Genomic DNA, 17,110 nt, shown 5'->3' on the forward strand with positions numbered 1-17,110 from the left:
GTGTGTGTGTGTGTGTGTGTGTGTGTGTGTGTGTAGTGTGTGCGTGCGTGCGTGCGTGCGTGTGCGTGTGTGTGTGTGTGTGTCTCCAACATATTGTTTTCTTACATTAGCCTCATTCCAGATGCAAGTCACTTTGGACAAAAGCATCTGCTAAAATTATAAACATAAAGAAACAGGAGAGGTTTTTTGGTGGTTTTCTTATGATAAAAGCTCTGATAACAAAGTCTGATTTGATTTGATTTGGAAGAAACATTTTTAATAATTTTGTTCAGGAGAAATGATTAAAAATGTACAAACTTCAGTTCTGTCTTTAGGCAAATAGAAAGAACTAATTATATTGCTGTAAAAATGACCCTGGTTCTGGTTTAGAAATATACCAGAATGTCCGTTCTTTATTTTTCTGTTAATTTGCAAAAAGTAGTTCATATGAGAAAAATGAAGCATAAGGTTGCATTCATAGGTTTTTAAAAGGATCAAAAACAAAACTCCATCAGATTATTTGGGACCGAAATGTGGTCCAATAACAACAACTTGCTTTTCCTTCAAATCCTGAACCATTCTTTATTTTGAGAATAACTTCTGTTACTAAAACAATCATATGTTGCTGCCTTAAAATCAAGTGAATCCCCAAACAAGTGAAAAAACACCTGCTTTTACAGTAGTTTGTCTCAAATATGTAGAAAAATATTAATGTACTGACAGTTTTAGCAGGAACCAGCTGCGTAAATCAAGTAGAAGAAAACAAAGCTCCTGGGTAAAAAGTGGAATATTCAAGTAAAATCCAAAATAATTAACCAATTCTGGTGCTGGAATAATTACTGATTAACACCAGGTTGTTAGACTTGGGCGGTATTACCGTATACAGCCGGTGTTAAAAAAATAGCAACAGTGTCAGTTCCAATACTGTCATGAAAAAAACAGTGATTAAAAATAAAAAAGATAAAGGCCATATAAGTATAAAACGGATGCATAGTTGAACTTAGTTTTACTGAAATAGTTAAAAACGTTTTGTCCAAATTTTAGAGCTGTTCCATAAAGTTTATGAACGTGATGTCATCAAGTAACAGTGCAGAGATGGCGCACTGAGAGAAAATGGCAGCTTGTGAATCAGCTGGCTTGGTGTCTAAAAAGTGCACAACTGCTGCAGCTTGGGATTATTTCGGGTTTGAAGCAAACATGAATTATGAAATATTCAACCATGATTTTTTTAAACAATTTTTTTCATTCATCTTTAGGTGTGAATGAAACAAATTTCAACAAATATTTTTGCAACATTTAATAATTTACTAATAATGTATCACATGTCCACCTCAGTGGACAGCGTGCGCTCTGAACATGAAATATACTGGCTTGACTTAGTGAAGTCCAAATGGAGGGGCTCAAATGCAATAAAGTCTTTAACAGCTGTTCATAATAGCAAAAATAAATAAAAAAATAAATAACAATTTTGAGTACATGACCACTGTAGTGACCATTATGCATTAAAGGGTTAAAAGGAGAGCCGGTAAACACTGATGAGGTAATTTGTGCAAACAAAAGACGTCAGAGAAAGATGCACGCCCAGTCAGCAGCGCAGAGGAGCGAGCCGTAGCTGAAATAGCAGACTTCTGTTTGGAGCCTGTAACTAAAAGAGACGACAATGCCCTTAGCCTTCCCTAGATGTTGCGACTAGCACCAAAGTACCCTTATGTTCGTGCCACAAGCTCGTCGAAGTGGATGTTTAGCAGTCAGAGGTTAAAGCTGGAAAAAGTAAACATGCTGGTTTTTCAGGCAAAAAACCCTTTTTATAAGTTTCTTTTTTAAAAGTTGCTAATTTTATGTGTGTTATGTTGTTATTGCTTTAATTATAGTGTTTGTTATTCAGTTTCTGAACAGTGAAGATCCAAACCGACTGTTTGGGAATTCCACTTAAGGCTTATGTCATCATTATTAAATTAGTCCAGGTAATACAGTACACCGTGGTACAACCTGGATGCCGCCCATGCCTACAGGTTGATATAATTCACAAGTCACGTGTGAATAAGGTTGCAAACAGACATTCTGGTCAATCTACATATTGTACATAGCAAGATAAAAAGAAGAGCAGCAATTAAAAAATGACAAGGATGTTTCTGATGCACTAATAAAAGACCTAGTTATGATTGTTATATTACCATATTGTTAACACGTCCATGTGTACTCACTTCGTTTCCTCCACTCTTTCTCATATTCTTCCTCCTCCTCTGAGTCTTCCTCTGTAGCTGGGAAACGAGAGAAGCCACTCGGAGCTCCTCCACCACCTTCGTGTCTTTCTTTCCTCCTCCTAAAAGAACATCACGTTCAACATTTCTCTCTTAAATGATTCTGAAAGTGGGACTACAGGCGCATCAAGACCCCACAAATAACTATTTTTTATTTGAACAATCGATTAGGGTGTCAGAAAAAAAGATAATACTTCTCTCTCTCTTCGATCTCCTTCTGACGCTCTTGCTCCCTCTTGCGCTGCTGTTCCTCTCTGTGACGTTTCATCACCTTCTCGTAGTCGTTGGGGAACATGGGGTCGTACTCGTCGGCCAACGGGATGAGCACATCGCTGGAGGAGAAACCACTGGGTGCTGCATCCTAAAGGAAGCATAAGGCAGGACAAGTTATATATAATATATAAATGTATGGATGCAAGACATATTGCAAACCAGTCAAATAACAAAACACAAAAATTAAACAAAAACTAATTATCACAGTACCATGAGAAATTATCAAGTGAGTGGGACAGACCTTGAGTCCAGCTGCTATATGAGGAGGGGTATCAATGTTCTGTCGCTCATCACTGGTTCCTCCTCGCTTTAGATCAATGACCGGAGCTAAAACGGTGCTTTGTTTCATTCGCTGGGTCTACACACAAACACGACCACAGATTAGACTGTTACTGTTTGACTTTCAGAATATATTTAAAGACGTTTTTTAATAGTATTTGTCAGTGTTTTTCTTAATAGTTAAATCAAACCACCGGCTTCATTAAACCTGATCAGAATGATGCGTTTGATTTTATTGGGATGAAAAACAAACAAATTCCCATTGTTTTTGTACATTATTTACTTTACAAAAACTATATAATACAGCTGATCACTCTGGGAATCACCTTGATGTTGTAATTACTCATTTTACGTGTCAAAATGCAGTTTGAGAAATGTAGATTTTGTTCTTGGAGACAGCCTGTTAGTCACAAAGTGGTAATACAGGGTTCTTAAACATTTGCTAAAATCATTCCCAAAAACTCATATACCAAATCGTGTCCTAAAACTGCCATGACAAATTATTGTTGGGCCGTTTTAATAACATTCTGATCTTCGTTCTATTCACGTGTTCTTTGTGCTCTCTTTAAAGAGTGTGGGATCTGGATTTTACCTTAGCCTGAGTCAGAGCAGCCTTCTTCACCTTCAGCTGAGACTGCAGCATCGTTAAGTTCTTGGACCAGCCTTCGGTCTTGGGGTCACTGGCACCAACGCCGAGATCATCGTACAGCGACATGACTGCCTGTTAGCAAGCCTGTCGCCGCGCAAACACATAATCAGAGTCCAGTTCCGACCTCAACAACAGGAGCAATACTCTGTTAATCAGCACACTGCTATAAAGATAGGTAAACGTGTGTAATCTAGCAGTTTAAATTATAAAAGACACCTCAGGAGATTTATTGAACTTTCACAATCGAGGTTAGCATGAAAGCTAATGCTAACATGAATGCCCTGATTGTCACAAATACCAGTTATTAATCATTTTAGTTCGTTTTTAAGCTTTTAAGTTTCATGCATGAATGAATATGAATTAGATGTTGTGTGGTATCAATTTATTTTAAAACGTGGAGCGGAACATTTACCTCCTCTCCTCCTCACCGTAGCTACGGAGCAGCGGAACAACAACAAACGGCAAGAATGTTCACTTCCGCTTTGCGTCAAATGCGCCTCCTGGTGCCCGGAGGACCAGAAAAACACATGTCCTACCTAACCTAAACTACAAACATGGCGTTCAAAAGGACTAATTAGCATAAAGGGGAGGTAGAGTGAAAGCGAAAGCGTTCGATGAAGCCCCAAACTGTGGAGAAAGAACATGTACTTTACCGGTTCGGAGTTAAACAAGGAACATGTTTTAGTTCATCACAAAGCTGCCAGATGGATCCGGCTCGTTTCTATCGGTCTGCTAGTGTTGTTATGATTTGTGTGCTTGGAACAGCGCGCTTGACCAGCCTGGGTAAGAGCGAAATATACTCTCCTTTTTCTGCTGACCGATAGTTATTTTTTATTGCGTGTGATTAATTTGCATTATATTTGTTGAAAATGTAATGCAAGGCTGACATTTTTTTTACGAAATCAGTACAAATAAAAAAAAAAACAATTCAATATGTATTTGCTTTGTCCAAATAGCTAATCAAAAAGGAGCTGGCTGTTAGAAAAAAATGGTTTGTGATATTTTTTTCACACGTTGGTGCGGGCCGCAAATGATGCTCAAAGGTCTATAGGCAGGGTGTTAATGCTGGGTCAATGAAGTATGTGACAATCCCCACATGTAAATATGGATTCAACAAAATATCCACAAAAAACAATTCAAAACTTTTTGTTTCGTTAAGAAGACAAAGACAAATAAATGACATAAGTGTTCCACAAAAATAAATAAATAAATACTGAAAAAACAATTTCTGAAAAATAACTACTGTACAAGATCTGTTGTAGGGGAGTTTTTCTGATACTCTGTGTTGATTTTTCCTATAGGAAAATGTTCGTGTTCAACTATTCCTCTGCTGACCTTTACTATACCTCCATCAGTGAACTGCTTCGGGGACACCTACACATTTCGCTACACTTGTGTTCAAGGTTATGTTAGGAAAGCTGGAACATCATCTCTCATTAAGTGCGAGGACAGCGGGTCATGGCAAGAATCAAACCTTGAGTGTATAAGTAAGTGTTCTCTCTCTCTCTCTCTCTCTCTCTCTCTCTCTCTCTCTCTCTCTCTCTCTCTCTCTCTCTCTCTCTCTCTCTCTCTCTCTCTCTCTCTCTCTCTCTCTCTCTCTCTCTCTCTCTCTCTCTCTCTCTCTCTCTCTCTCTCTCTCTCTCTCTCTCTCTCTGCTGATTCAAACTTAACAAGTTGTAGACCTGATGCTCAGAACAGCAGTGATCAAGACTCACATTGCTATGAAAATTTTTTCCCTCCTTACATATTGCTCCTGTTTTTGCCACTGAAGTGTTTCAGATTTTTAGTAAACAGATTTCAGTTGAAGATAAAGATAACCTGAGTAAATGCAGTTTTCAGTTGATGATTATATTTACTGAAGGGAGAAAATGCTATCTAAACTATCCAGGACCTGTATAAAAGAGTAATTGACCCACTTGCTAAATAATGTACCGGACCAGACTGTGTCTGGTCTCCATAAAGCTTGTGATGATGATGATGATGATGATGATGATGACTATTATCTGGGACTGTTTCTATGGATTCAAGGAGCTTATATAATAAAAAAAAACGTAAAGGTTGAAATGTTCAAGCAGTCCCAGGTGAGCATGGTTGAGTCCAGACAAGCACGGAAACCATCCAGGTACCTGATTCAGGATGGAGCTGTAAAATAAAAGCCTGTATGACAATATGAAGTAGACTAAAATATCTCAAAAAGCAACACATCGTTTAGGTTATCTCTGTATGGTTTTTTACATTTGTTTGCTGATCTGAAACATTTAAAGAGCAAGTCACCCCCTACCAATGCTGTCGCCTGGCAGACTGAGAGGGCGGAGCTGGTAACAAATACTCACACAGGCTCACAACATTGTGACATCATAATGTACCAGACAACATCATAGTGTACCACTTAGCCAATAGCGAAGGCAGATTTAAATTCAAATGAAGTGCAGAGTTTTTACCTGACAATTCAATTCAAAAATACTTTATTAATCCCAGAGGGAAATTGATGATTGCTGTAGTAGCTCAGAATAATAATGATAATCAAGTCATCAAAGAGTTATTGTATATTACAATGGCTGTTGGCAGGAAGGATCTCCAGTAGCGGTCAGTGTTGCAGCGACACTGAAGAAGCCTCTTACTGAAGACACTCTTCCGTTGTCGGACAGTCTTGTGAAGAGAATGCTCAGGGTTGTCCATAACTTTCTTGATTCTCTGGAGAATGCTTCTTTGCATTATCTCCTCCAGTGGTTCCACAGTCGTCCCCAGAACAGAACCAGCCTTTTTTATTAGGCTGTTGAGCCTTTTCAGGTCCCTGCTTCTGATGCTACTACCCCAACAGACGATGGCTGAAGAGATTACACTCTCAACAACAGACTTGTAGAAGATCTGCAGCATCTTGCTACAGACATTGAAGGACCTAAGCGTCCTCAAGAAGTGCAGACGACGGCACACACACTGACAGTTTTAGGCAGAATATTTAAATTTTAAATTTTTACTAAGATGCACTAATGTGCCAAATTATTGATTACACGTCTACAGCACAATTAGACATTCATTTATATAGTTTATCAGCAAAAAAATGTTGTTTTGGGGGTGACTTGCTCTTTAAGTGACTTAAAGAGCAAGTCACCCCCTACCAGAGTGTTACTCCACTCCCACTTCCTGTTTGAAAAATGCAACAAATGCTGCTGCCTAGCAGACCAAGAGGGTGGAGCCACTAACAAATACACACACACACACACACACACACACACACACACACACACACACACACACACACACACACACACACACACACACAGAGGCTCACAACAACATTGTGACATCATATGGTACGTTCTAGACAGAAAATCAAAAGTTTAACTAAAATGCATTTAAGTGCAAAACTATTGACTGCACATGTCTGCAGCACGATTGGACACACATTTAAATAGTTTATCAGAAAAATAAGTTGATTTGGGGTGACTTGCACTTTAAAGCTGTTACTGCAAATTTGGGAAACAAGTTAGCATAAAAAAATTGTTTTTATGCCTCTCAACAATGTTCTAACATAGTATAGCTACTAAAATATTGTAGAGATAAAAATATATATTTAAAGTGGTTATCTCGCATTTGTCTAAAGCCCAGATCACACTGTGGTTTTTGCCAAATCCTGAGCAGAATCGTGACAAAAAACGGTCATCGTCTGGGTGATTTGCATATTTGTGCACCATGCTGTGAACGTACAGTGTGACCAGCTCTGCGGCAGCTTTTTGAGTCATCTCACGACCAAATGAGCCTGACGCCAAAGCGAGGGTTTTAAAAACGAAGCTTCCTCTTTGAGGAAAAAAACGTGTTGTAACTTTTTTCAGCTTTGTTTTGGTTAGCGGTCTGCATAGTGACGTATGCTTTGGGAGGTGCGCTCATGACGCAGCGTGTCCTGCTGGAGAGAGACATTGTGCAGTCTGCCTCACCAAGATCTTGCGCCATACAGTGTGACATCTTTCCGGGGTTCTCACACTGTGACATGAAAAATCCAATGCAATAGCCAAAAATTGCACAGTGTGATCCGGGCATAAAAGCAACCATTGGTTGTCGGTTTTGCCGAACCGCAGCACTTCCCTGGGTCCTCCACTCATAACTTATTTAGCAACAGAGTACCACTAGTGTGTGTGAGAGATTCTCTGCTCAATAATATCAGAGAAGGAAAAACAGCTGGCTTCTATCACCTCTGCTTTATGGCAACCTACCAGAATTCTATAAAGAAAAACACCATTTGAAGTCACAGACGTTTGGACCTAGTAAATGGTTACTGGTGTTTAGCACAATCTTGTTTCCTATGGCAATGTGGGGTTTTCGGTGGAGGCGGATGCAGGGAAGATACCTGAGGCGAGGGATGAGTGTTCCGTGAACGTGTTTACATTCAAATCCTAGCTTGTTTGCAGCTTTAAGCCAGTTTCACACTGAATGTGGAATGGATGCGGTCCAGACTCTGTACAGCTTCCGCATTAAAATAGATTTTTTTGCACAGCTCTTCACCCCTTTATGTACGCACTATGCAGGGACCCAGAAAGGTGTCAACTGCTCTTTTCTAATCACTAAAAATGATCGTCTCCTGCTGTCTTCACAAGAGATAAAACCTATTTACATCAGCACATGGAAGCAACAGTATTCCTCTCATGTTTCATCTACCCCTTCACTCATCTCAAGTTCCTGTTCCATTTTTTATTTCTGCTACAGGACCCGTCCAGGAAGAGCTGCAGATAAGATTCTAGGCAAAAACAGAAGTTTATTGCCATTTATTTTAAAGAGCAAGTCACCCCTTACCAGAGTCTTAAGCCTGATTCATGCTTCTCCGTCTGAGTCAGTGCGGAGACACGCAACGTCCTTGCGGGCCTGCCGGAGAGCTCCGCAAGGACGGACGGAGTCGAGCTCTCTTTTCTAAACATCCGTCAGTCAAGACAGACAATGCAAGCTTGTGATTGGTCAGGACGCCGCTGTCGTCTACAGCGCTGGCATTGCGCCCTCAAAAACATAAAGAGAGGCGAGAATAACTAGCGGCAGACACGGAAAAGCTTGAAGAATACCTCGTGAAAAAACTCTAAAAACATGAACGTTTAATTTCCCCGTGACTGGAGGAGTGAAAAGATGCGCAGCAAGCGTTTTATTTGTGGACGGAAATTACAGGAAATGTGGGTTTAGAGGTGGCGAGCGCATGAAGAGGTGGAGGAGGATGAGAGACAAATTTGTCTGTGTTAAAAAGTATCTTATAAACAACAAACACAATATAAACACACTATCTTGGACCAGATACATGACAGGATACCACAGAACAGCGCTACACCCTCTGTTGTCCTGCTGGGGAATTGCTTTGCAACACTCTCCAGGAGACGGAGAAGTATGAGAGCAAAACGCTTCCGTCAATCCGTGCGTGTCTGTCTCTTGCGGAGCTGACGGAGAAGCATGAATCAGGCTTAACTCCACTCCCACTTCTTGTTTGAAAAATGCACCAAATACTGTTGCCTGCTGGACTGAGAGGGCGGAGCCTCTTACACACACACACACACGCAGGCCGTTTCTTAATACACAAGGACGCTAGTACGTTCTTGTAGGGCTGGACAGTAGGGCCTAAAATCAATATCACGATATACTGAGGATTTCCCCTCAATAAACGGATAACTACAGGTATGCACAGAAACAAAAGTTGTCCACTAGATGGGTCTGTCACATGTATTACGTTGAGTCACATTTTTATATGACTCAAGGTGGTACAGGGACATGAACGTTGCCAACCTACACACATATTTTCATTTTTTTTTTTTGTCAAATTTATTGACATAGGAAAAATTATCTTGATAAGAGTCAGAAATTTCAATAACGATATATTTTTGATATCTTGCCCAGGCCTACGTTCTCAATCAATCAAAGCTTTATTTATAAAGCGCCTTCCGCAACCCTGTCAGGAAGCCCAAGGCGCAGTTCTTGTGTACTAGACAAGGATGTTCTTGGCAAGTACACCAGAAAGTTTGTTCTGCAAGTACGGGAGGACAAGGACAGCATTTGTAACAGAACCGTACTCCGCTGCATCATGGCAACAAGCGCTGCTTGTTTCTAGCCACAGTTAAACGACCTGACATAAAAATAAAAGTTTAGGTTGTTCCTTAAATAACAAAATAACAATAAAACGTACTTTTTGTATTATTTTTGGTCCACTTTTGATTAAAACTGATAATATACCAACATTTTCTGCTGGTAAATGAATAAAAACATTATTTTTTCCACAGAACAGAGCTACTCTGCTTTTATTTTGAAAGGTGGGTCATTGTGCGCAGAGCGCTTCCCTTCCGTGCTTCTGTGTGTGTGTGTGTGTGTGTGTGTGTGGGGGGGGGGGGGTGTCTCATAGGCGTGGTGCTGGAATTTCAGTCGTGGTGCAGCGCCGCGCCTGAGCCTATGTAGGGAAAACACTGGCAATGGCAGATTTAATTTCAAATGCAGTGCAGAATTTTTACTGGAAAAGGGCACAAAATTTACAGTTTTAGGCAGAATATTTAAATTTTAAAGAGCAAGTCACACCCAAATCAACTTTTTTTTGCTGATAAACTATATAAACAAGTGCCTAATTGTGCTGTAGACACATGTAATCAACAATTTGGCACTTCAGTGCATCTTAGTTAAAATATAAATATTCTGCCTAAAACTGTCAGTGTTGTGCCGTTGTCAGGTAAAAACTCTGCACTGTATTTGAATTTAAATCTGCCACCGCTATTTGCTAAGAGGAATGCTATGATGTTAACTGGTACATTATGATGTCACAATGCAGTTGTGAGCCTGTGTGTGTGTATTTGTTAGCGGCTTCGCTCTCTCGGTCTGCCAGGCAACAGCTTTCGTTGCATTTTTCAAACATGAAGTGGGAGTGAAGTAAGTTTCTTGTAGGAGGTGACTTGCATTAAAGTGCCAAATTATTGACTACTTGTGTTTACAGCACGGTTAGACTCATTTATATAGTTTATCAACAACAAAAAGCTGATTTGGGGGTGACTTGCTCTTTAAAGAAAGCCAAAACAAAACATGCAATCGTAAAATGTTTGGTAACATGAAATAGAGAGAAAGAAAAAGTGTGTCAAGCACCGAAACATGCTCTGTAGCAGCTGAAACAACAAACCAGGAAACAGGAAATGGGAGTACATTAACTAGAGATGGAGAAAATAAGAAACAAACAAAAACAGTGTGGTGTGTAACTCAAATCAAAATAAACACATGAAAAACAAAGAAAAATATTACAAATGAAAACCAAACCAAATAAGGAAAACACAAAAGCACAGCAAAACCCAGATTTCATGATGGGACCAACTGCTTTACCCATAAAGCCTGTCAGGCAAATGTATTGAGAGGTTGTATTTCATTCTTACAAATTTGTCCAATTAATAAACAAATTGTTTTATATTTTGTTTCAGAAGATCCAAATCTTTCGGTGCAGCCCTCAAACAGCCCAGGTATGTTTCTGCTCCTATGAACAACTTTTCTGTCATTTCATTTATATGTGGATGAAAAACTGATCTAGCCTTTTATTTTTATGTCTGTAACTTCAACATGCATGCATGTTTTAATAACTAGTTAGTCTTCTGAAATTGTTTTCAAGAGTAAAATAAAGAAAGTGGGCAAACAAAGTATTACTCCTAATGGAAAAATATCTACATTGGATTTGAAATAATGTCTTTAAAAATGGGGGAAAATTATGAGACATCTGAACCAGGACTTGACAAACACTACATCCTCCAATTGGATGTTAAGTCTTCAGATTCTTAGGAATATATATGTATATGTGTGTGTGTGTGTGTGTGTGTGTGTTATATTATATATATATAACAACATATATAACATACATATAAGACATCAGACGCCTCAGTCTGTTAAGTTTTCTGATTCTGATCTACAGAACATGATAATCTATCAGTTTAGATGTAAATGAAGAATGAAGAATGTTTCAATCCCTCCAGAAAACTGCATGACAGCCTTACATTTCATCACTGGTGTGTATGTTCAGCAAGAAAATGAAATTCAAGCTGCCGTGAAGTAAATGAAATTGATTCATGCCAAATGGAAAACCCCCCATTATAACTGTGGTAAAGTAGCAACCTTATGTTTAATTGTTGCAACATTGCAGCTAAATCTGGGGAAAAAACACCCAAACTCCAAAGAAAAATCTGAAGAATGACTCAAGATGACTTAAGAGAAATCTAGTTCTTTGGAAGGGAAGTATGAATGACTTAAGGTCTTTGTTCTGTAAATTTTACTTCTGTGTGGTCTGTTTATAGAAATCGGACTTCCAGATAATCAGGGACTACTTACTGCTATAATTGTTTTGGATTTTATCGTTGTGTTTCTGTGTTGCATACAGATTTACTCATCACCTCATGCTATTTTCGTGTGGAGAAAGACTTCTCCACACACACACTCACGGCCGGACTTTCCCGCGTGTCTTTTGCCCACATGCTCAGAGATTTCCCCATTCATGAGAAGTGTATGAACAAACTCTACCCGTGCAGGATGCGGACCGACACCACCCAGCCCGGTCCAGGCCCAGATGTGAAACTGCCATTAGTGACGTAGAGCCGACACATCAGTGCTGCAGTCTGCTTCCAGCACGTTTCCTGCATGTTTTAGATCATCATCAGAGCTAATTTGTTTTATTTAGTGAGGAGTCACACCTGTAGACTCTAATAAAGGCTGAGGAGACATTTTATCAGTTAGATTAAGGTGTTAAAAAGACGAATGCCCAGTGAGGAGATAGGTTTCACTTTTGCTTTTACTAACGAACACTAGGGGGTGCTAAAAGCAAGCCAAAATTGCAAAAGCATAAATAGACTACACCAGAATGTAGGAGAACACACCCAAGTTTTCAGAGACAAGTTCTATTTTTGGCTTAATTCCTTTTAAAAATTGGGAGTGATGGGTCTTTTCAACTTGTTATATCTTCTATAAAAACAGCAGGAAAATATAACCGTTCCATTTTGTTGTTTATTTTTAAAACAACTTCTAGTTTTCACACAGCAGCTGTTCATCTGAGGCTTACTGATAAGTTTGTGTTCCTGTTCCTAAGTTTGCTTTCAGGGAGTTTGAGATGCAGGTTACCATGGAGACGTTATGAGCAGCTGACAGCAGCAAAAACCTTTCCTTACATTTTTGTTCTCTTCAGAACTTTGATAGTTTATACATCTGAATGTAGCTTAGATGAAGATGATGGAACTGCAGTGGACATGTCAAAATTAAAGTTAATCCTATTCAAAAAGTAATTTTCTCCTTTTTGCACATTAATCATGATGATCTGAGTTTACACAACAGCAGAGTGTTTGTGCCAGTAACGGAGAGTTCTCAGTCTGTGACCTCAGCTGTTTCACTGATGGATGAGCTTCAGCATGCAGCTATTCCATTTAAAATAAAGTGTCACACACTCAGACTCTTCTCTTTAATTTATGGCTAAGATGGGAAGAAGTTGCTTTGTCATCAGATTTTATACAGTTTGCTTTTTCTTAGCTCATTGTTAAAAAGTTTTGGACCTGGGAAAACCTAAACACCTGAACGTTATCCTTCGTTATTGGTCATGTTTTTCTTGGTTCAGTCATCTTTTCAAATAAGAAGTCTCGGTTTCTCACACTTAACATCTCAAACTGTTTTGTTTATTATGACACCGATTCACAAACTGTCTTCATTTTTCTTTCAGCAAAACCCCAAATCCCTACAGAATCACCAAACGCCACAGGTAAGCATCTGCTTATATATTTGTGAACTAATGTATAATCAGACTGAAGTAGAAAAAAGTTAAGTCTAAATCTTAATGAGATTTGAGTTAGCTTAAATATTTAGCTAACACACAAATTCAGACTATCATTAAAAGGAAGTAGCCTACCAAAACAAAAGCATCATGTAAAGATCTCCAAAACACCCCAGAGTCCTTCTGATGTTCAGATCATGGTTTAGTTTCCCTGCATTAATAAATGATCCACGGTTGAATGGACTCACACAGTCAGAGAGATCTCTTCACCATGCTTTTTTTATTTTATTTTATTTTTTACATTTTACCTTGAAATCTTAAACTAAATGTTTAGTTGAATCTGCCATGTTTATAACTACATTTAACTGTATGTACTTTGATGCAGTTCAAAAGTTTTTGATTTAAACTTACATATTTGGATTAAATCAGAGTTTTTTCACCATAAAACTTGATCAAATATTCTCTTACTTTAAATTTGGCCTCCCAGAAAAAATAATTGTTTTAAAATTAAGATTTCAGTTGCATAAAAAAATACAAATGATGGAGGTACAAAGACTTGTAGATTGGTTGTTTTAATCTCTGATTGATGGTGTTTGACTTTGCAGAGAGTCACAGTGTTATTCGTCATGACGCCACCTTTACCACCACAGTCAGTGAGTTCTACGTCTGCATGAGTGTCAGACACTAACCTTTATAACACTCTTGCATGCCTTAATTATATTAATAACCTGAAAATACTAATATAGAAAGAACAGAGTGGGACCAGTTTGGTCCAGTCGGCTGTAGATTAACTCTAAATTATTTGGAATTGACCTTTAACTCTTCACAGATTGATGAGCAGCAATTTCCTCATTAAAGTCATTACTTGTTCTTTATGATAGTTGACACACCTGTATGCTCCAGACCAGCAAACTCCTGTCTCTGTCCAGGTATTTCCCCTGATGATGATGATGTATATTTGATAACTACGGAAACGATGGACTTTATAATAAACTTACAACATCAAAAGTTAAATGGTGCAGTTTGCTGCTCTGTATGCAAATAAGGATTGAAACATGTTGCGGTATGTTTCAGCCCCTCCAGAAATCACACATGCTGGCTGGGGTATGTTCAGCAATAAAACGTCTAAACTTCCAGCCAGAGGGAAAGAGTCAGTTAAAGAGCATTTATCACCAACTGGTAAAAAAAAAAAAAGTAACATCATCTTTAATTGCTGCAAAATTACAGCTGTTTTTGTTTGTGCTGCACAGATAAAGCTGCTAACAGAATGTGTAATGTTTGTTTGTGGGCCAAACTAGCACACGTGCTTTACCTTTCCTTCATAATGCAGCATGTTAAGTCTAGATAAAAATAATTGTTGTTTGCTTTGAAAAGCCTCTTCTCTATCAAATATTATATGATATAATTTGGGGTTCTCCAGATCCAAATACAATTTAGTTGTGCAGTAAAACAAATGAACTAGTAACAGAGGTTTTAGGAAAGCACTTACGTTGTCTCTAAATAGTAGAAATAAACAATTTTTTATTTTATTGCTATTTTCAGGAACTTCCACTAGCTTTTCATCCTACGAGGGAGAAACCTCCGAGTCGTCTCTGGGAGGCAGGAACGGCATGGCACTGACCTCACAGGGTAAGAACATGAGTTTCTGATCAGTTTATACGAAACGTTTGCATTTTACATGAGCTCTATAATTAGTTTTCAGCCGTTGTTGAGTTCAGTGAAGTCCCGAAGTCTAATAACTTTATTAGGCTTTATCAGTATTAGAAATGTATTTCATTTAAAAAGTGAATCTATCCAACCAGGAGAAGTTTTTTATTAATGTGACAAATGTTTGCACAAATGTCAAATGTTATTAGCAATGATTTAATATTTGCCACATGACCTGGCCTAATATGAAAATTGATGTAAAACTGCTGATCATTCATCTTGGAGCCTGTGACTTGGTCTATGGTCTTTACTGGAGGAAAAAAAGACTAACTTGAAATTGGTGGTGACGTCATATATGCGACGTGCCGATGTCTGATTTGTAGTCATGCTAATTACGAACATTTACAAGCTGATAAATCTCAAAGTACATGGCTGGTGTGGTCGAAACACACATCATTAGTTTTTATTTAAATTGAAGTACAACATATGTGTGATCCAGGGCGTAAGGCAGATTAGAAAATAGCGTTTTAGCCCCGCGGACTTGCATTACTTGCAGGACCATCCCCAATAAACCCTCTCCTTGGGCTCTCCATATATTTAACTTTATACAGACAACACTTTAGTCACTTTATTCACTTAGTGTTTTTTGCATATTTTACTGTTTTATCCATCTTCTTGCTGCTTTATTACTTTCTTATTGCCTATTTATTCAATGTTTGTATGTCCAACATCATGCTGCTCTGCTGTTATTTTTTTTTAATTGCCCCTCGGGGATAAATAAAGTTTTTCTGATTCTGATCAACTTTTTCGTTCTTCTGGGGACCCGTGAGCCAACCGGAAGGGGAGGAGGCTGCCTATACTGCCTGACTCAAATGATGTTGCTTTTAACAACTCTTTATATACAAATGTGGTATTTATATAATGAATACATGATAGAGATGCAGTTATTTTATCTTTGCAGGAATAGTACAAAACATCTCACAATGCTGTATATTTGAGAACTCTACGCTTTCACCAGGAAATAACCAGACCTCGCATGAAAAAGCCATCTCAGGTAATGTGTGTGTGTGTGTGTGTGTGTGTGTGTGTGTGTTTGTGTTTGTGTGTTTGTGTGTGTGTGTGTGTGTGTGCGCGCACGTGCTCTGTCTTCTCGATCCCCAGTGAGTCGTGGTGGATGGCTGCTTATACTGAGCCAGGATCCTCTGGAAGTTTCTTCCTGTTAAAAGGGAGTTTTCCTCTCCACTATCGCTAAATGCTTGCTTAGTATGAGGATTGCTGTAAAGTCAATGACACTAGTCAGTGACTTGATGCAACCTGCTGGGTTCCTTATATAGGAAACATTTTTCTGATTGGCTTAATGAACTGACCTGTATTGGAATGTTTATTATGTGAAGTGCCTTGAGACAACTCTTGTTGTGATTTGGCGCTTTATAAATAAACTTGAATTGAACTGAATATCTAAAACAAATATCATTAAAACATAAAGTCTGTCCACTTATTCATAAAGTTCTGTATCACATATTTGTTTCGGGGCAAATTATTTAAAAAATTATAAAAGACTAAATAACTGGAAGTTTACATTTTTGATTGGAGGATATTTTCTTTTTAACAACAGTGGGGCAAAAGGTGGGGATCAGCTTTGTGGTGGTCTTCATGATCTGTGGGATAGTCGTCATCGGTATCTTCCTACTATATCGAAGGTAGGGTAGTTTTCAGACACTGTGTCATCCAAGAGAAATCTGAACGTTTTAAATGATTTACAGAAAAAAATAATTCTTTCATATTTTATTTTATAGGAAAAACATGACCCCAGCATCGACTAGGCATGAATTGGAACCAATGAACAACCCAGCTTAACTTTAGTACTGGTATCCAGAGATGTGGAGCAGCAACAGTGTTACTGGAGGAATTGTCCTAATGCAGAAGAGTAGAATGCTACCAATGTGATGAGTTTATAAACTAATGCTTTGAAGCTTCAAATTTAACACTTGTCATTGCAATATTTATTTTTATTTTACTGTATAACTATGTTTCTGAGCGCGAATCAAAGTTATTTGAACGAGAACACCAGGGACCTCATTTATAAAAGTTTGTGCAGAATTCTCACTAAAACTACATAAACCCAGCCCAGAAAATTATCTTATGCAAAGAAATATGCAGACCTATAAAACACTACTCATGCACAGCTGCACATTTCCACTTTATAAATCACACAGATCCTAGACATGTGCTTGGGTGTCCTACACACCCATGTTCTGCTATAAATGGTTGTGCAGCACCAGGCTAAAG

The 17,110-nt window shown here is 38.5% G+C and overlaps 2 protein-coding genes across 5 annotated transcripts in view; one reads left to right on the forward strand and one right to left on the reverse strand.

The window, feature by feature from the left end:
* Positions 1 to 3,939, reverse strand: part of rbm17 (RNA binding motif protein 17) — a 20,919-nt gene extending 16,980 nt beyond the window's left edge. Inside the window, exons 1-5 of one of the 2 annotated variants that reach the window (XM_070549508.1) lie at positions 3,854 to 3,939; positions 3,385 to 3,525; positions 2,755 to 2,871; positions 2,435 to 2,601; positions 2,184 to 2,302 (exon numbers count right to left, since the gene is read on the reverse strand). In XM_070549508.1, the coding sequence (XP_070405609.1) occupies positions 2,184 to 2,302; positions 2,435 to 2,601; positions 2,755 to 2,871; positions 3,385 to 3,507 (526 nt within the window). In that variant the 5' untranslated portion in view covers positions 3,508 to 3,525; positions 3,854 to 3,939. The remainder of the gene's footprint in view (positions 1 to 2,183; positions 2,303 to 2,434; positions 2,602 to 2,754; positions 2,872 to 3,384; positions 3,526 to 3,853) is intronic. The other variant, XM_070549516.1, reaches the window with a different exon arrangement.
* On the forward strand, positions 3,937 to 16,806 carry il15ra (interleukin 15 receptor subunit alpha). Of its 3 annotated transcripts, none has more exons than XM_070549528.1 (9): positions 3,937 to 4,224; positions 4,743 to 4,928; positions 10,860 to 10,895; positions 13,124 to 13,162; positions 13,780 to 13,827; positions 14,717 to 14,803; positions 15,783 to 15,875; positions 16,437 to 16,521; positions 16,618 to 16,806. In XM_070549528.1, exons 1-9 carry the CDS (start codon positions 4,056 to 4,058, stop codon positions 16,676 to 16,678), a joined length of 804 nt encoding a protein of 267 aa, XP_070405629.1. In that variant the 5' UTR covers positions 3,937 to 4,055; the 3' UTR covers positions 16,679 to 16,806. The 3 variants fall into 3 exon arrangements, with proteins under 3 accessions (XP_070405629.1, XP_070405626.1, XP_070405633.1); XM_070549525.1 differs by having other exon boundaries at positions 3,939 to 4,224; positions 10,857 to 10,895; XM_070549532.1 differs by lacking the exon at positions 13,780 to 13,827 and having other exon boundaries at positions 3,939 to 4,224; positions 10,857 to 10,895.
* Positions 16,807 to 17,110: the final 304 nt, after the last annotated feature.

Source organism: Nothobranchius furzeri, chromosome 1 (genome assembly GCF_043380555.1).
Source record: "Nothobranchius furzeri strain GRZ-AD chromosome 1, NfurGRZ-RIMD1, whole genome shotgun sequence".
Classification (NCBI taxonomy): domain Eukaryota; kingdom Metazoa; phylum Chordata; class Actinopteri; order Cyprinodontiformes; family Nothobranchiidae; genus Nothobranchius; species Nothobranchius furzeri.

Coding starts and splice junctions, on each gene's coding strand:
- il15ra (XM_070549525.1), top strand. CDS start 4,056: ATGAAGCCCCAAACTGTGGAGAAAGAACATGTACTTTACCGGTTCGGA. Junction 13,828..14,716: donor CACCTTTACCACCACAGTCA/GTGAGTTCTACG, acceptor TGCTATTTTCAG/GAACTTCCACTAGCTTTTCA. Junction 15,876..16,436: donor GCATGAAAAAGCCATCTCAG/GTAATGTGTGTG, acceptor TTTTAACAACAG/TGGGGCAAAAGGTGGGGATC.